This window comes from Gadus macrocephalus, chromosome 22 (genome assembly GCF_031168955.1).
Source record: "Gadus macrocephalus chromosome 22, ASM3116895v1".
NCBI classification, from domain to species: domain Eukaryota; kingdom Metazoa; phylum Chordata; class Actinopteri; order Gadiformes; family Gadidae; genus Gadus; species Gadus macrocephalus.
The window spans coordinates 5,053,572-5,073,089 of NC_082403.1; the positions used below are offsets into that span (position 1 = coordinate 5,053,572).

General features: G+C 45.8%; 1 protein-coding gene and 1 pseudogene across 4 annotated transcripts; one reads left to right on the forward strand and one right to left on the reverse strand.

Annotated features, from left to right (window-relative positions):
- Positions 1 to 6,990: 6,990 nt before the first annotated feature.
- Positions 6,991 to 19,153, reverse strand: LOC132451659 (antigen WC1.1-like). Of its 4 annotated transcripts, none has more exons than XM_060044253.1 (13): positions 18,801 to 19,151; positions 15,019 to 15,312; positions 14,343 to 14,666; positions 13,507 to 13,824; positions 12,990 to 13,055; positions 11,848 to 11,994; positions 11,478 to 11,576; positions 10,977 to 11,066; positions 10,497 to 10,568; positions 10,145 to 10,201; positions 9,975 to 10,061; positions 9,082 to 9,138; positions 6,991 to 8,791 (listed from the first exon to the last, which is right to left on the reverse strand). In XM_060044253.1, the coding sequence occupies exons 1-13, from the start codon at positions 18,850 to 18,852 to the stop codon at positions 8,682 to 8,684; spliced, it is 1,773 nt and encodes a 590-aa protein (XP_059900236.1). In that variant the 5' UTR covers positions 18,853 to 19,151; the 3' UTR covers positions 6,991 to 8,681. The 4 variants fall into 4 exon arrangements, 2 of the variants coding, with proteins under 2 accessions (XP_059900236.1, XP_059900238.1); XR_009524171.1 differs by having other exon boundaries at positions 8,699 to 8,791; positions 9,082 to 9,199; positions 18,801 to 19,153; XM_060044255.1 differs by lacking the exon at positions 10,977 to 11,066 and having other exon boundaries at positions 18,801 to 19,145.
- Positions 19,154 to 19,380: 227 nt separating this feature from the next.
- On the forward strand, positions 19,381 to 19,499 carry LOC132451777 (5S ribosomal RNA; annotated as a pseudogene).
- The last annotated feature ends 19 nt before the right edge of the window (positions 19,500 to 19,518 follow it).

The following is a 19,518-nucleotide window of genomic DNA, read 5'->3' on the forward strand; positions in this document are numbered from 1 at the left end:
GACGCTAACAGCCCGGAGGAGGAAGTGTTGACGGACTGAATTAAACAAGGAGAGAGGGGGGGAGGAGGGGGAGGAGGAGGGGGAGGAGGAGGAGGAGGGGCATGACACTAATGTTTTCCATTGACATGGCGGAAAAAAAAGACGCCCTTTGTTGCTGTACCACACACACACACACATTCACAGACACACACACACACACACACACATGGACGCGCACAGATGTACACATGGAGTCAGGCATACACAATCATACACATAGTGCACCGATGTATACACACACACACACACACGGAGGTGCACAGATGTACACACATGCAAACAGATGTGCACAGGTGAAAAAAATGTACACACACGGACACACACATTTGAACACATTCACAGACACACACAAACACAGATAGACATGCACTCACACACAAACATATTTATGTACCGTACAAAAAGCAAACAACAAAACAAATGCAGAAACAAGCTTTCACACGTTCACACACAACATACATCAATGTATATCCATACAGACATTAGCCGCATTTGTTCACAGCCGCTAATGTCATGTCACTGAATGATAATGTTATGTTTGGCATGATACAATCCAACCCACCCGAGCCACAGAGGCCCGCGGGGTCAAACTCTGCTGCTTTCAAGTACATGACAAAGGAGTTGAACTGACGTCTCAAACACGCACGCACGCACGCACCCCCTAACCGGTCCTCATTGTCGCCCCCCTGGGATAAGGACTAGATCTTGAGGGGGGGGGGGGGGGTGGCGGTCATCATTAAAAGTGAGTAGGTTGAAATTCATTCACCACTTGGTTCAAATGGAGAGCTCCCGGAGCCTGGCACTCGGGCGATCTGCTTCCCATTACAGGGGGGGGGGGGGGGACACGTACATTAGCTTCAAGAGGAGCTATCTGATGTACCGCGGCGGTAATGGTGCGGCGGTGTGAGTCAGAGTAGATGAGTTAGGGCCTGGGGTTGAGTCAGGGTGTAGGTGAGCTAGGATCCTGGGTTTGTTCCCTAACAGGTTGGGTGTTTTGATGGGGACCAGAACCGCCTGAAACCAGACTACCATGAAGAGGTTCCTCTGATGAATGGTACCCAGGGTGGTGAGTGCTGAGGTTTGAGGTAGGTCGCAGAGAGGTGTTTGAATTTTTAAGGAACAGAGAAAGAAAATGATAAAAAAAAAATCAAGAATTCATTACAATAGCGAACGTGAAATGTTCGCAATACGTCGATATCTGGGTAAGCATTGCAACGTATCTCTTTCTGTCTACAAGTGACCTCTCCTTAACCGTCTCTCTGCCTCGCTCTCTCTCTCTAAGTCTCGTGTTTCTGAGTAACCCCTGCTCCTAAGTAAGCCTGCGGACCAGGACTTCAGAGGCATGCCGCGGGAGAGGTCAGCGAGATGAGGGGGCATTAGCAGACCTCCCAAAGCGTCCCCCCGGCCCCCCGGCCCCCCTCTCATCCACCACAGCACCTTGCTCCATCTCCCCTCGCTCAACACACGCTGATAAGGCTGTCAATCAGACGGAGGGGCGGGAGGGGGAGGAGGGGGGGGGGGGGGGAACAATTAAGCCAGAGCGAGATCGTTTAGAGGTTAACTTTGGGTGTGTGCGTGCGTGCACGTCGGTTACTTGAGGTAGATTTGGTGTTACACTTGCGAAGCAACCTTCATTTATTCATCGGAAACATACGATTAAATAACGCGACTACGGCGTGTGTTTCCGAACGGAGCGGTTTATCGGAAGGGCTACGAGGCAGACTTGGTGTTAAACTTGCAAAGCGATCTTCGTACATTCGCTGGAAACGTCCAATGTGTTATTAAACCCTGCGATGACAGGCAGCAGTCCTCCCTGCCCTCCCCAGTGCAGGGTCAGTGTGACGCACGCTCCCGGGGATACGGCAGCAGCCCGTCCAGCCGCGCTCCGACCCGAGTGTCCCTGCCGCTGACCCCGAGGCGTCTCTTGAGCTAAATGGGACCCGATTGGATGCAGCCAGAGCGAATCAGCACACGGGCCGGGCCGGGCCGGGTCACCCCCCCCCCCACCCCCACCCCCACCGGCAGCACCACCTGACCCTACCCCCCGCGGTGGAGATGGGTGACGCTGGGGACCGCCACTCTTCACCTTTAGGTGTTGATTGCTTTCCGAACCCTTAGCCCCGCCCCCCCTCCCTACCCATCCCCCCCACTGCCCCCCCCCCCCCCCCCCCCCCCCCCCGTACCCCGCGGCTTTTCCCAAGGAGATTAGACGATGTGCTCCCTAAAGCTGTTTCAACAGGTCGCTTGTAAAAGGTCAAAGGTCAACTACATGGCGGGGCCCTAATGGTAGCAAATAGCGTCAATCACCTTAAACATTGCGGCGGCGGCGGCGGCGGCGGCGGCGGGGAGACCAGTGCCGGACCGGCGGGAGGAATGCGGGGAATCCAGAGGGGTTAAGCTGGAGCAGGAACTACACACCAAACACACACTGCCTCACACACACACATTTGTCAGGAGCACACACACACATACAGGAGCGCACACACACACAAACACACACAGGAGCACACATACCAGAGCGCGCACACAAACATGGACATTCGTAAGAGCACACACACACACACGCAACACCAAACGGAAACACACACACACACACACGCAGGAGCACACACACACGCACCAAACCCCTAACTGACACACAAACACACACATAGGAACACGCGTACACACACAAACACATGTACATACACAGCCCCAAACACACAGGAAGACACATACACAGAAACATAGACGCATACAGGAACACACACAGTAAACGTCCACAGTTCCTAAACGTGGGAGCCTGTTAAGCCACCCTTTCTCCCACACACTTACACATCATAAAGATGCATGCACACACACACACACACACACGCACACACACAAACATCCCCAATACCACCTACCATGCTGCTATCTATCTCACGCTTGACCTCATTCAGTCTGAGAGACAACACACCTCTCTGCTTCGATGACCTCACTTCCTCCCCCTCGGCTCATTACTTCCTGTGGCCGTGACAGAGTTCTCCCTCATTCCCCTCGCGTAAGGAAAACCCGCTTCATTAAAACCCTCCACCTTCATTCACATGATCGCACTCAAGATTGGCTGAGAGGGCGGTCCAACACGGAACTCTGTAATTGATTGCTCTGCCCTGAGGTGCATAAACACATGACGATGACGTGTAACCGAAAACGTCGGTTGACTCGCGGCCAGGCAGTGTCGTCACCCGGCTAGCGGGGCCACCGCGCGGTCGGTGCCAAACACCTGGTTCCCACTTTGGTTGCAGCCTTACCGCCGCTGCAGTACGCCAGCTCAGTAGCCTAGCCTAGCTTCCGGCAAGCTAGCCTAGGGCTGGGCTAGAGTATGGCTTGAAGCCAGCCTGGCTTCTGGTTTGTTAGCTTACTAGCTTCCAGCACGCTAGGTAAGCGCAGTAGCCATGGCTTAGCGCATTACCCTAGCCTAGCTTCTGGGATGTTAGCCTAGCTTTCACTACGCAAGCCTGAATTCCGGTTTGGTAACCTTACTTTTGGTATGCTAGCCTAGCTTCCGGTGCCCTGACATAGCATTCAATATTCTAGCTTTGCTTTGACTGCACAAAACAAGCTACCGTTATGCTAGCATCGATGCTGGGACAGCTATGGGTTTGCCACAATCAGGCTTAGGACATATAACTGAAATATATCCAGGCCCGCAAGTTAGTATAAGCTATGTTGTGCTGTTTTCCTCAAAAACACTTTGCCAAACACAGAACACTGCTGTGTTTCATGACTCTGCGGTTGCTATAGTGCCACAGGTAGGGGGAAACAACAGCGTGATTTGGGCAGAGTGAAGCCAGCGCCCGGGCTGTTTGTCTTACGGTACTGCGCTGTAATTAAGGAATCATTCAACTGAGTAGATGACATCAGCCCCCTTAGAGCCACTGGTTGCCTGGGAGACCGGCTTCTGGGTTGTTTAAGAGGCCAACCGACTCATTCATAAAACTAAACAGACTTGTAATAATTACAGTTTTCCATTTGGCCTCAGGACTTTTAAAAGTAATGTCTCCACTAATGGACAGAAGCCTCCCTAATTCAGCATAAATGTGTGTGGCATTGTGTTTCCATGTCCATGTCTATGTGTGAATAGTGCACTTGAATGTACCCCAGCTTACCCGCTCTATATTTCTTCCTATATGCCTCCTATATCCCCACTAAATAAAAATGTAGAATACAGAATACACCCAGCTGTCAAAGTGTGATATTTTTTTTTATTGTGTGTACAATTCTACAAATATGAAAGTGTGTGAGCATGCGGTATCGTATCCGCTTGCTTTGCCTGCCAGCACCGTGCGTGCTGGGAGCCAGAGGAAGGGCAGCCGGCCTCTTTATGGCCGTCCCCATTTACCATTCAGCCGAGCGGAAGATGGATGACGGCTGGGCCCGTCGGGCGGGCGGTCTCTGTGTGTGAGAGACACAGTCTGACATGCACCGCACACAACAGTAAAACCACGCAGTCCATCTGCCTCCCAGGACAAACAAGGAGATGTCTCTCTCTTCCCCCCCCCCCCCCCGCCGTAAAAAACAACACCACACCGGATAGTTTACTGACAGAGCTCGGGGTAGGCGAAGACAAATCGCGGGGATTCTTTCGAGCGCAATCTCTTGCGCTGTCTCGCAAGTGAGATTTGAGGTTGAATATCGAAGTGCACGCATTCGTGCTCCTGCTCACGGGTATGTGGGTGCTCCTGCTCACGGGTATGTGGGTGCTCCTGTGTGTGTGTGTTCCTGTGTGTGTGTGTGTGTGTGTGTGTGTGTGTGTGTGTGTGTGTGTGTGTGTGTGTGTGTGTGTGTGTGTGTGTGTGTGTGTGTGTGTGTGTGTGTGTGATGTGTAAATTAAAACGTTTGGCACAAAGCCTCCAGAAAAGTGCAGGTTTTTTTTGGGGGGGGGGGGGGTGTGACCTTTTGACCCCGAGGGTCAACCAGACAGGGGTATCCCCCATCATCAGACGTCCTATATCCCCATGAAGAGCCAAAGAGCGGCAAACACAAGCGCCGGTTCCACTGATGCTTCCGGAAGTATCTTTACGACCGCCGCGCGGCGCGGCTCGCGTCGGTCGGCGGCGTTGACCTGAGCAGCCAATCGTGTGCCGCGGGGGGGGGGGGGGGCAGAGTGGCGAGGTGCTAACCGTCGGGGTTAACGAGCGGAGCGCCAGACGCCCAGCCCCCGCTTTCAAGTTCGCCCTTCCCTCGCCCTAAACACACCCTCGTAAAAACAAGGGCCTTGTAAAAAACACAAATCATAAAAAATAAGGACGGCTTAAATTACAAAAAGTCGCAGTTTATCGCCTTTGCCGTGCAGAGATTCGTGTAAAATCGCCATCGCCATGGGGACGAAGGAATTTCAATATTTCACGCATGAAGACCCCCCCCACTCCTGCATTCTTTTGGATGACTAAACACCCCCAACGTTACAAAATAACACTCAATATAAATATATACATGCACATGTCTTTAAACATACTACTTCGCGCCCATCTGGTACAGTAGTGAACAGGAAGTGAGGTCATGAGGAGCGGTTTGTGGGCACCGCGGCGTGAACCGCCGGCGCGCTGACCCCTGCCGACCCCCACAGCTCCACTGAACTTAAAAGGTGAACTGGATCAGGGCCCTTCAGTGAGCCGCGAGGCCAGACCCCCCCCCCCCCCCCCCTCCATGGTGCTAAGCCCCCCACCAGGGGGGAGCTTAGACCAGCGGTGAAAGCAACCTAATGAGTGGTAAGTAATCAACACTATTAGCGCGCTACGCTAACACTCCCCAGCGTCTAGCAAACCGACCAACTGCCAGAAAAAAAAAAAAACCTTCAGCATTGTACCGCCACCATCGTCTTCGTCAACTTTGTCTTTCCAATGGCGGCGGAAGTGACTTTAATCAGGGCTGACGAACGAACGGAACAGAGATGAATTTAATGACTTTGGACGTCCGTTTCTGCCGAGTCGCCCAAGCCGGAAATTGCTCTGATTGACGAGCTGAACGGTTGGCGCTTGTTCCCTCTCTCCCCCCCGTCGGCCTTAATCTATAGTCGCGCTACGGCGCTATACTCACAGCGGTGACTTCATGGGTTTTAATTGGCAACCGCCCATCATAACGTAGCCCTGTAGTAATGGGGAAGGGGGCTGGAATGGAGGTGGGGGCTTGTTTTGGGGGCTTGTATATCGCAACATCACATCGCAATGACTGCCTCCATTTTGGAAGCATAGGAGCTCTGAAGTGTTATTTATTCAAAACTCAGAACTCAACCAGCCTTCATGCTCAGGAGATCTGTAGTTCAGCCAAATAAATCATTAAAATATTCCATATTAATGAAGGACAGGCTGACCGAGAGACAGACAGACAGAGACCAACGGACAGAGCCAGACAGACAGACAGACAGACAGACAGACAGACAGACAGAGACACACAGAGCCAGACAGACAGACAGACAGACAGACACAGACACACAGAGCTAGACAGACAGACCGAGACAGACAGAGACAGACGCACAGAGATAGACGGACAGAGACAGACAGACGCACAGAGACAGACAGACAGACAGACGGACAGAGATAGACGCACAGAGACAGACAGACAGACAGATAGCCAGGCAGAGACAGACAGACAGACAGGTGCACCCTAGTGGCTCCTTGCAGCGGAGAGAGTTCAAAAGTTCAACAGAGACCGGGGGCGCTGTGAGGTCTATTGTTTAAACACTTTAAGCAACTTAAGCGACTTACACGACCCATAATCCTTTGTGTGTAATTGACTTAATGAACAAAGCCTGCGCACAAAAACACACAGGCCTTATATGATCTTATGATCTTAAATCCTATGATCTCATCCCATGATTTCACTCACTTCTGTAAAGCTACCGGGTTCTGGATTTCAATCAATCCCCGGAAAGTAAAAAGTCTATACATTATAAATATAGTGGATGAATAAAACTTCCCTCAATAAAAGTTCTCTCCTTCAATTAGAAAGGTTTATTAAAGTTTGTTATGGCAGTTTGACAACCGGAGAGAGTTTGAGTTTTACAGAGAGAGAAAGCTCCGGACATTAATTTGTTTCGTTGTTTTTTTAGCTTCTTTTTATCCAGCAGAGAACGTCAGAACCCGTGCCAAGCTAGTCTATCTGCTGAGGTGGGGGAATCCCAGCAGGAAGGCTGTTGGCTCATCATGAGACATCTGTCCCTTCCACCTGCTTAATACTTAATACTTCATGTATGATGCTGTCAAAGTCTTCTGTGTAAAAGCGCTAGTTTGAGCTCTGTTTAATTAAGGTCTTAAAAAGCTGAGATTAATCCATGAATGTTATTCAAGGAGATTTCGCCTTTTTTTGCTAAATGCTAAACAAACAGAATTTCAAAGGTTAATATTAGGTGAAGTTCTACAATAATAGATAAACGTAAAATACTTAACTATTTTCGAACATTTAGTGTAAAAAGTTTTTTATAAATGATAAATATATTTATATTCACTGTTGTGCTGTCTATAAAGGGATTCTTCCACTTTTAGTACTTCATTTCCATTCAGATACGGTTCTAAGGAAAGAAATAATCACATGTAAGTTAATCATGGAATTTTGAGACCATTTCACAGAGGCCTATTTGTGTACAACGGAAAAAACGTGCATGTCTGTCGCACAACCTCTTTCTCCCCACGTTATCTTCATACTTAAAAACCTCCCACCGAGTCGGAAGCATTATCATATCATCCATCTCTCTTAAATCTAGCTTGCTTGACATAGGCCTACATGCCTGAATGTATCCAACACATGAATTCCATTATAGATAGATGAAGGCCTACAGTCCTAACAGTACCTATCGCTCGCTTTATGCGCATCGAGACAGAATCAGATGAACTCTTTTACATTCCTTAAAACAATAGTCAGTGCGTCACACCGTCACTGCGCAAAAGATACGCTTTGCAGCAGTCGTCGTGTCTACTGATGTTGTGAGATCTCGCGGTATCCAGCATACACATGCTGGCTTGATGCTGTACAGCTGCTGCAAACCAAACGTCCCTTATGCTAATGAACAAAGAAGGACCTTTACCGGGGCCTCTGGTTTCAAACTAACCTGATGTCGCTTCACCTATTAGTCCTCCTTGATCACACTACGGACACTTCTGAGTTCCCATTCCCCTTTAAAGTTGTTTTTACTTTTCTTCCTTCCCCAACCACCGCTGACTTAAGTATGAATACATTTTTGTCACAAGTGATTATTCGTTGGAAAACATAATTGAAGGTTCATTTAAACAAAAACTAAAAAAAAAAACATACGGACACGCTATTCCTGTTGACTTTGCGAATAAGCATTTTTTCCTAGAAGTGATGTATTTAGATATGAACCTACAGTTCCCCCTTGTGGCGGAGGTGATATTTATTTATTTAATTATTTATGCTTTCTGAGACAGGTCCATCGTTGCTGACTGTTAATTAGCATCCAGCAATACAATATCCAGGGTGGTTGAGAAAATAAAGACATAAACCAAAAAAATGTCCAATGTTAAATAAAAAATTCTTATATTCAAGGTAACAATTTATTACCTCTTGTGTTTATATAAAATAATACTAAAATAAGGAATTGTGCGCAGTGTCTGATATTTTTACATTCCATGCATCTTGAGGTCAAAGTTCACCTCATCCAGTGTTTATGGATTGAGTATATCGTCGTAATCATCCGTAGAAGAGGAGTGGGTTTCAGGGCTGACTGGGGAATAGATATCGTCTTCATCGTCAACCCCATCATCACCCCCATGACCTAAAATAATCAAGACATGATACGCAACAAGTAAGCACTGGGAAACGTGCTGTAAAACGAAACACTTCAAAGTAAAAGCAGCCTAAAAACATAACCGTTTGTAAATTAGCCTGAGATACTCGATGCATAACGCTGTAAGAATGGGATCGTAAATTTAATTAGTGTCGATGAAAGAACTGCGTGAGTGAGTGAGTGAGTGAGTGAGTGAGTGAGTGAGTGAGTGAGTGAGTGAGTGAGTGAGTGAGTGAGTGAGTGAGTGAGCGAGCGAGTTTGAGATACTCATGACTAACCTGGGTCCAACATGGTTGACGTCATCCCTCTAGGTGGCAGCTGGTGGCTGCTTGAGGCTAGAGAGGTTGAAGAAATGTAAAAGTCCACTTAGTTAGCAACCTCCGGGCTGTTGGGGTTCTGTCGATAGAGCGAGTGGGTGACACCGAGGCTTTGAAAGCTTTTAAAATGAAGAACCACTAGGAAGGTTTTTGCTTTGAACGCCGTTTGTTGTATTTGATACTGGATCTTTAGTTGGTTTGAATAGGTCAAAAAACATCTCTACTCAGACAGAAAACACACACACACACACACACACACACACACACACACACACACACACACACACACACACACACACACACACACACACACACACACACACACACACACACACACACACACACACACACACACACACACACACACACACACACAGCAGAGAGTTTGTAGGAGCAGTCCTCTCCAATATGTCTTCAGTGTTCAGTGACAGAATTCAAAATGGCAGCTTCCTCGTTACGGAACCGACCTCAGTGACATGAAGGCTATCGCCACGCACCAGATGTGGTGCCCCGCACATCTGCCTTTATGAATGGCTCCCTCTTATGTGTGTGTATGTTTTGTGTGTATGTGTGAGAGTGTGAGTGTGAGTGTGTGTGTGTGTGTGTGTGTGTGTTATTTGTGTGTGTTCTATTCATGTATGTGTGTGTATGTGTGCATGAGTGCGTTATATTCGTGTCTGTGTGTGTGTGGGGGTTATATATTCATGTGTGTGTGTTAGATTCATGTGTATGTGTGTCATATTCATGTGTGTGTGTGTGTGTGTGTGTTATATTCATGTGTGTGTGTGCCCGTGCGTGTGCGTGTTATATGCATGTGGTGGTGACGATGTTGAGGCTGAATGAAGGTGACCCACCATTCGTTACCTGGTCCTCCTTCTGGTCCGCAGTGTTCCCGTAGAGTTCATCCCCAGAGGAAGAGGTGGAGGATTCAAACGAGTCCACTGGAGAAGAAGAAGACAGTCATTCTTCTTCCCTTCATAAATCCTTCATTCCAGAGAGTTGTAGTCGTACAACAATATATTACCGCTGGGATGGAGGCTTTGATGTTTGTATGTCATGGCTCTCGTGTCGTTTGGTGTTCCTGAAAAATGTAAAAAATTGTTGCTGCATGTTATTTGAATGATCTCAATACTGTGATTTATTATGGTGTTGGTTTGCTATTAGGGAATAAACCCGATCAACGATGCATCGATCAACGCTTCACGAGCAAGCGCTCCAGACTGAGGACATCGGGGTTCGAACCCTGAACCTACCGGCTGGGAGTCAAACCCACCAACCGGCTCCACTTGCCTCCTCAAATCATCCTCAATATATCGAAACATCAACAGAGCTTTTCACTTTAACAGCAACATTTAAAGCCTTCCATGTTCACTCACCGTCATGGTACAGGGTGTTCACGGCTGAGCCCGTGGCAGGGCTGCCCCGGGCGTGCCTGCGCCGCTGGGAATCTGAATCCAACAGTCAGGCAAAGGAACGTTATGGGAATCATCAGCAGGTGACGACCTACGAACGACTGAATCCGCCATCGACAGCGCAATGGTTTTGTGAAGCCGAGTCAAAGCTCATGTTAAGCACGGAGATGTTAAAGGTGTCGGTGGGGTAAGACTCAGGAGCTGGAGTTTACGCATCATTTGTTAGAAGTGCCATCATCCAGGTGTTAGTAAGTGAAATTCTCCGTGAGGATATTTGCTGCGGTGGACGGAGCGTGTCTCCGTATGAGACCGTTTTTGGATTTCAGCCCCCTCATGCATGTCCAGTCAGGGCACTGCTTCCCAACGGCGGAGAAGACCTTACAAACGTCAACTTTAAGCAATGGAGAGGAATAATAGAGAAATGTAAGAGGGGGCGTAGCTCACTGTTAAAGGTGGACATGTGGACAGGAGGTGGATGGCTTGGCTGATAAGGGCCGTGGTGTGGGGCTAGCATGCCACTGGGCTTGGAGAGGACTTCAGCCAAACAGGAACACAACAAAGAGCAACCATGACTATGATGTGATGACGTTATACCTCTATCTGCACGCAGCATGTACTAGGGGGAGAAGACGCTGCACATACGAATGAATACTGACATGACCCCATGCACCGTTAAGTGCATAGAACGGATCCACCATCGATCTATAATAACGCGCATATTCTGAGCACATAAAATACTTACTATTTACAATGGTTTTCTAGAGTTAATGCAATATATTACAAATCAAACGCTACTTTTTTTCCCCCAAAAAAATATGTAGACTAAAAAATAAGAACACAGGTAGAAGTAACCGGTCCAGCATGTCGTTGCTCTTGTTTTCCCAGAGTGTCTTCACCCTCTATTGACAGAAGACAGCAATAGAGCACCATGTTAGCCATACTTACCAGGGCTCCCGATGGGGGCGATCTTGACCAGACTGAGGGCCTCTCTGTAGTCATTCAAAGCCCTATCTTCATGCTGATTTCTCTGCTGTCTCATGCAAGCTGAGGTAGTGTGAGACGAGACCAAACAGAGATTGCAGCGTCAAACACAGGCGAATACTACAGATTACCAGTTGTGCAATGGATTAGATTAAAGTAGTAGATTTATCAGATTAGGTTAGATTAGATGAGGTGTGAATAGGTCATTCTCAACTGGTGGTTCGGTTTGGCATTTTGAGTGACAATCACATAAAGATATCTGATCAAATTAAATAAAGAATGGGCAAAACATGTTTCCATGCTTGACATCAGTATGTGGAGGCGGGAGAAGTACCTTTTTTTTTTCTTCTACTCTGGCGGCAGAGGACGCAGTTAACCGTGAGCATCACCAGCACCATGACTGACAGAGCCACGCAGCCAATCAGCTCGGGAGACAAGGGGAACAGGAAGTGGTCTGGGGCACTTCCTGTTGTTGTGCCAGCTGTGAAAGGAGGATGTGTAAGAATTAATCCAAGCTGTTGATTTGGCACCAAATTCAGTTAGCGAAGCGAGAGAGGAGAGACCTACATGTTGTATTTTTGGATTTGGCTATTGCCTTCGGGGCAGTACCACATAGTCTGTTATGGGAGGCCTTTGACTACTTCAGAATCCCAGGTAGCATTAAAAGCCTAGTTAAAGCTTATTTTCTGGATATTCAACTTTGTTTTAATACGGCAGAGTGTGTGTGGTCAGGGTTAGGGGTAGGGCTAGGGGTACGATGCAGGAAAGAGTGTTTAGATGCATTAAATGTGGCAATGTGGTGGCAGCATTGAGGGGGGTGAATCCAGGACGCTGGTTTCATTGTTAAGCCCTCAGAAGGTGTCGTGGGCCTCACTTAAACGAAACATCTGTGAAAGAGGGTGCCCACTTGATAACCCCAATGATACTCTGCTTACTGCTTACTGCTGTATTTACTGCTGTTAGTTGGGCTAGTTGTCTCGTGTTTTTCACATTTTGTCGGTAGCTCAGTAGCCAGCGTGCTTATAAGGTTGGTTTGGACAGGGGCTTCTGAATATGTGTTTTCCTTGGATTTTGGCACAAGGGATTATAACATCTGATCCTGTGTATCAATGAAATAACCTTAATAGAAAATAGGATAGTAAATAATAACATCAAACATACGAATAGCGATATAAATAAGTAAGAAGTAATATGTATAACGTAAAGCATAACAAATAAATATTAATTACTTCTAACCATTAAGACATTGTAGTTCAAAACGAGTTCCGTCCGGCTGGTAGTCGAACACACTAGCCACAACACTATCCTGCCTTACCATTTGAATGTAGTGTTAAACTATCCGTTATTATATGTAAAGGGTTTATATGGTGGTATATATAAATATGGATATATACACCACCATATAAACACTAGATATAGAGGTAGAGTAAGTAAACAAGGCATCTTTTGGGTCTTGGTTAGGGTTAGTTAACTTACCAGTCGTCAGTCCAGTCACTGACGTTACATTCGCTGAGATGGAGATTGTAGGAAACCCTTGTGAGCCTGGTGGACAAGAACATATTAATCAAATAAATGTTTGGTATCAGAAGATAACGAAAAAGGGATATTCAACCTGTCGAAGCACAATGCAGCCTCAACTAAACAGAACCATGAAGACTCACACAATAATGGCAACCCAAAATTGGTACTGCCAAAGTAAAAGTAAGTAAGTCAAATGTATTTACTAAGCACATCTACAACAGTTCACACCGACCAAAGTGCTGTTCATAGTGCATTCACTAGGTATAAAAATGAAGGTAAAAATAATATTAAATAAAAAATAAAAAAAAAGACATCCACATATAAACAAAGTAGTGCAGCGGTAAGATAGTTATTGTGGAGGAAGAGCCACGGTGTACAGATGGGTTCTGATCCTTGATTTAAAGGCAGGAATGGAGGGGGCATCACGTGTGTGAGGTGGCAGTTGTTTCAAAGTAAAAGCCCCTTGGCCTACCAGCACAGACCAGCACTGCCGCCTTCGAGCTCGTACAGAGGTGCTTCGAGTTGATGAACTCTCGGCACTGCCAGAGATCTGTGTGCCCGTCGGCGCACTGGTAGTACCACAGCGGGCCTTCGTTGTGCGCCGTCAGGTGGGCCTCGAATTGGGTGTATTTCTGGGGCTGGGCCCCACAGCCCAGCATGGAGCACACCATGGCGGCCGTCTGTCGGTCCCAGCAGGTGTCGCACACCGTCCCCCATGTCCCGTTGAGGTGGATCTCCACCTTACCGGAGCAGCGGTCTGCGCCGCCGGTTAGACGCACGGCTCTCATCTCTGTTGGGGGGGGGGGGGGAGAGAGCACCAGAGAGCGGATACGATACGTCAAGTTGAACTTGGTTGAATTTAGGGAGGTTGAGCAGCTTTACTTTGTCTGAACTGAGGAAGACGCAGCCTTTCTCAGTTTGGGAACGCTAAACCAGCTCTATGGTAATGAACCATTTTTGCAGAATAGATAGTGGTGGGCCAACACGTCGATGAAAAAAAAGAGAAATAAAAACTCCAACATGGGACTATATTACGGTAGAAGGCCTTGTGAGATAAAACACAGCACAGCGAGGCCTAGATAACAAGAACAAACACATTGGCTTGTATATCCTATTTATAATATAAAAAGACACAATAAGCAACACAATACAGAATAAACACAGTATTCACACAAAACCCATTCATTTTCATTTACTGAATGTTTCCACGTGTGATTTAAAGCACTCTGAGCGTCTGCGGTGAAGAAGACCACTTTAAAGCTGAACGCTTGCAGAGAGTAGCCTACGACCAGACTTTTTCCTCCTCACCTGAGCACACCACCCCGGCGTCCTCCTTGTGGCCGCAGTCGTGGTGAACTCCGTCCGGTGCCACGGGACACGCCCACAGGCTGCTCTCCGCCCCGGTGCACATCAGCTCGTCCAGGTGGACGGGTCCCGCCGTCGCCGGGGGAAACGACCCTCCCTGCCCCGAAACGTTGACCGCGTAGCCGCAGCCCAGCTGGCGACAGACCACGTCGGCGTCGGCCAGGTCCCAGCGGTCGTCGCACACCGTCCCCCAGCCGCCGCCAGACCACAGCTCCACCCGGCCGCCGCAGCTGTGAGCGCCGCCCGCCAGCCGCGCCACCTGGTGGCCTGAGGTGGTATAACAGTAAAAATATATATAAGTCCGTTGGGTGCTGCATTGTCCATGGATTAGTTGTCACGCAGCTGTTGATTTGTAGACCTGTATATCCTCGTCTAGAGTGACTTGACAACTTCAAGAAGTGTTTAGACTTGGGTATAAGCCTACTGATAAAGCTTTAAAGTCACAATATTGTCAGCATGAAGTCAAATATAGCCTACCTAAGGACTACTTTAAATTCACATTCCGTTTTATGAATTCATTTTACTTATCAAATTAATTTCAGCCTATTTAATAATTTGTTTAGTTGAGAAAAAAAATTCTCTGTAGGCTACTTTCTCATGACAAAAAAATGTACCTTACCACAAACAATTTCAGGAACAACCGAGCAGTTATCCCCAACCGTCTCGGTGCAGTTGAAAAGACGTCGGTCGCGGTAAGAGCAGTCGGTTAGGCAGGCGCTGCTGCCGGTGTTGATGATGCTGGTGTGGCCGTTCTCAGTGAAAGGGTACACCCGGCCGCAGCCCAGGTCCGCACACACCTGGTCCAACAGCTGATCTTTGGCCTCCCGTACGAGAGAAACCGGCCGGCTCTCGTTCCCCTCCGCCGCAAGACTCCAGGTGCACGTCCCCGCGTGTTGCACCACTCGGACGCTGTCTTGGGGGGGGGGGGGGGGGGCGGGAGACGTTCATATAGCCTATACATTAACGCTCTTTGATAGGATATTTTTCTTTAGAAAATATACAAATACAGAAATATTGCAATTTAAAGATAGTTTGAAGATAGTTTGATCGTTAATTGTTGGCTTAAATGTGCTTTATGGGGACAAAGGTAGGCCTACTACTTTTAACACCAATGGCATGGACTTACGCACCATCAACCCATATGTCAAGTCCCTTATAGAAGCCCTTCACTTGCTCCCTGTGCACTATAGAATACATTTTAAGATCCTGCTACTAACATTTAAATGCTCAAATGGAATAGCCCCAATGTAGCTATCTGACTTGTAGAAGTCTCAGACCAAGCCTCACAAAAATCATCGAACAGAATTTGTTTAGTGAGTTCCATTTGAGAAATATTGGCCAATAAAGTTGGAGCAGTTAGCCCATATTTCTTAGATGACCATTTTGTTATTGTATAAATAAAACATACTACTATTATTGGTGGATAGGATACCAATACCCACCCACTAGGCCTACTAATAAACCCAAATTGTGGTACTGCACCAAAAGGTGGCAATACTACAAAAAAATATGAACTAGCCCTATTTCTCCTTACGAGATTGACCTGGACTCAAAATTCTTTCATCATATTAATCTCTAAAATCAGATGCATCTTTTTCACCCTGGTCTTCTGCTCTAAAAATGTTTACTTTTCCCACAATTTCATAGAAAAGCCAAACGTCCACAGTCTCAACCTATTTTGCCTATATGACGATATGACGATTCATCAGCCAATCAACAATCCTGCTCATTAGTTTCCAAGTATAGGACTGCCAAGACACAGTATGGCATTTAGGGGAACTTCTTCGTTAACCATTTTTCCTTCATAAGAAACTGTCATATTTATATTTCTTCCGTTAGTGTTCTTGACTACAAATGTTTAATTTCCCCAGAATTTCAAAGATTTTTCAGGTATATGCTTTGAAGAAAGCCCTTAATTCACTTGAGAAATGTGTGCTTTGAGTTTTCTGGATGTTGTGTGCTTATCAATATACATTTTGACCATGTGAATGAGGCTGCAGTTCAGATTTATAAGTTGAACATCTTTCCTTAAATATGACAATTATATATATTTATAATTTATATATCTTCCATTAGTGTGTTCTTGACTTTTAACTTTGCTCGCACCCCGTTAATCACTGCTTGCGTTTATATATATTATTACTATTGTTACTATTATTATCGTCGTCTCAAATGTGTGATTGTTACTTGTATTATTGTCAGGGCCGTTGCACCAAGTCCTGGGCCCCTATACAAGAGGTACTGATGGGCCCCCCTGCGCTGAATTGTTGAGGGGGGGGGGGGGAAGGAGCAATTGTTGAGGGGGGGGGGGGGGGGGGGGGGGGGGGCGGCCTAGTACTATGGGCTGGTAGTTAATTATTCTTATTATTATTTTATTTTTTTGTGGGCCCCTAGAATCGTCATCACCTTTCACCCCTTTACGACGGCCCTGATTATTGTTGGTTTTTTGTTTTATCTTTGTTTTTATAGCACTTGGTCAACTGTTGTTTTTTAAATGATAATTAAAAAAAATAAAAAAACATTTAGAATACATTACATCACAAAGGTCACGCTATCCTGAGTAGACAACATACAACATGACTCCCCCTCCGACCGGAGTATTATCAGGAGACAGTCATAGTAAGGCGTCATTCTGTGTGGCAAAGAGAAAATGTTTTGGGGGTTATTGAGTTCAATAAAAACTCACACAACTGCAAGTGAAATATATTTGCACTGCATCCATGGCTGTGTGCGTGCGCTTGTGCGTGCGCTTGTACGTGTGCTTATGCGTGTGGGTGGCTCATGCACCTGCAAACTGATGAAGAGAGGCTCGACCTCACATCCGGTAATACAGTTCTCATAGCATATCTTGGGTTGGTTTATGAGTTTTAGAACTGCACGCCTGTGTGTGGATGTGGATGTGTGTTTTTTTTTTTGTGTGTCTGCCTTTTTTGAGACATCCATTGTTATCGTTATTTATCCAGCCCAAATAATAGGAAGAATATATTTTAAGATGCAATACAATACGAAAATTCATTAAAAAAAAAAGAAATACAAGTAGGCCTATAATTTATAAAATTTCAAACTAGGCTACCTAAAATACAAATAGAAAATCATTATTAAAAATGATTCGGCCTACTGTTGGATTGGTGGCGGCCTGGGTGAACATTGAGCCGTTCCCCGTTGCTTTGGACCTGAAGAGATATCCCTATTTCTCGGTGTCTAAGTCATGAAGCCCTAAACCAGGGGTCAGTAACCGTTTCAACATGCAGTGCCAGTTTGACATTTTCTCATTAATGAGTGTGTCTTAAGCAACAATGTATTAAATATTAAGCTGAATTATGACACAGCGACCAAAAACATTTCCAGAAGACCTGGAAGACCCTTATTTCCATATAGTCCACAATCAAGCATAAACATTTTAAATGTTTTTTTGGTTGTTATATTGCAACATGGGCTTACAAATTATAATTACATATGTCCCATCTTAAAACACCACTTTCAGAAACACATTCAGAAACATATTTGCACTTTGAGAAATGTAAAAAACAAGAATAGATGAGAATGTTGGAACCATCCACATCAATATCTTTAAGACATGTACAGCTTTGCAAAACCATTTGAAGGTGCATACAAGCCACTTGCAACAATATTTTAAATATTTTCCTCTCAATTGATCCCATTTCAGAACCATGCTTTCAGTAACTCACTTCATCATATTTGCCCCTGGAGGAAGTGCCCAAAACAGAATAAAGTGCAAAGAAAATCGGTAGTAATAATTGTTGCCCTAAACGAAGTTCAATTTTGAACTCTGGTGTATCTAAAGGAACAACCTGTGGTAGTGAGAGCGCAGGTCCACATTCTGACAAAAACGATTCACCCAAAAGGCTCGGCTCTATTTAACCACTTGACCCACTATTCTCTGATGTGGTCAGTGTGGTCGTGCGATGATTGTTACACTGACAATATCACAACTCCCCCAGCCTCTGAGATAGCTCTTGGAGAACGCTTCACCGATCAGCCTAATCAACCCTGATCATTTAAGGACGTATATGTTTGGTCACTTTAAACCATAATTAAACCTCCCTCACAATGGGATCACTCATATTTAAATGTCATAATCACGGCTGTTGTCATTATGATTAAAGTACGCATAATAATAAATTCGATTTTTTTTCTCACTCACGCTTAGCATGCGGGGGACAAAGATAATATTTCCGAAAATCAAAGAAAATGCATAAAGTTATTTTCTACTTGAATACTTTGAATTGTAAAAGGTTATTTTCTAAAGTGTTGAACTTTTGAAAATAAAATTTTTAGAAAAAGGGTACCCTCATGAAAACCTGATATAAAAAGATATATCCAAATATAACAAATACAGATGAAGCATAACAAATACATAGTAAAAATACGGCTTATTACCTTGACAAATACAGCTTGCCAGCAGACAGAAAATGCAGTTTATAAACTTCATTGTGGAGAAGAGTCTCAGGGAAACTGCTCTTATTGCTGTCGACCTTTTGTTTAACCTCCACACAGTACGCAGACTTATTTATCTACTTCCTACTTCACATACTGTGGTTTCCTCTCTGCTGTTGGGATAAGCTTCAGTTCACAGAACGCCATGTTAGTCCCCAGAAACCCCTACCCTTTAGCTTATTTGGCAAATGTGATTATGTAAGACAATGTTGTTTATTTGTCTTAATCAGAGAATACTAGAACTTTGTTAGTTTGTTATAATTATTATATATATAGTCCATACTGAATAGTGTAATGTTGTGGCAAAATTAATATAATTCAGATTTGTATTATATGGAGACAAAAAATCATGTGAACCGTCTAAACTAGAAGGACGTCTGTGAATTGTGCATGTTCGATAAATTACACTATAAACTTATTTATATTGTGTGTGCTTAATAAACCTCTGGTTGTTGGCACTGTGTTCCCAGTCCACATCCCCAGCCTCCCACCCACTCCCACCAGGTGTCTCTCGTTAGGTCCTAATTACAGCCATACCACGCTGAACACGCCCGCTATCGTCTGATCTCGGAATCGAAGCAGTGTCGGGCCTGGTTAGTACTTGGATGGGGGACCGCCTGGGAATACCTGGTGCTGTAAGGGACAACAGATGGAAAATAGC

What these genes read in the sequence shown, in the direction of transcription:
- LOC132451659 (XM_060044253.1), bottom strand. Translation starts at nt 18,852, where the DNA reads ATGAAGTTTATAAACTGCATTTTCTGTCTGCTGGCAAGCTGTATTTGT. An exon ending in TGTTCCTGAAATTGTTTGTG is followed by an intron (nt 14,667 to 15,018) that starts GTAAGGTACATT and finishes ATACCACCTCAG; the next exon opens with GCCACCAGGTGGCGCGGCTG. An exon ending in TCAAAGCCTCCATCCCAGCG is followed by an intron (nt 10,062 to 10,144) that starts GTAATATATTGT and finishes CTTCTTCTCCAG; the next exon opens with TGGACTCGTTTGAATCCTCC.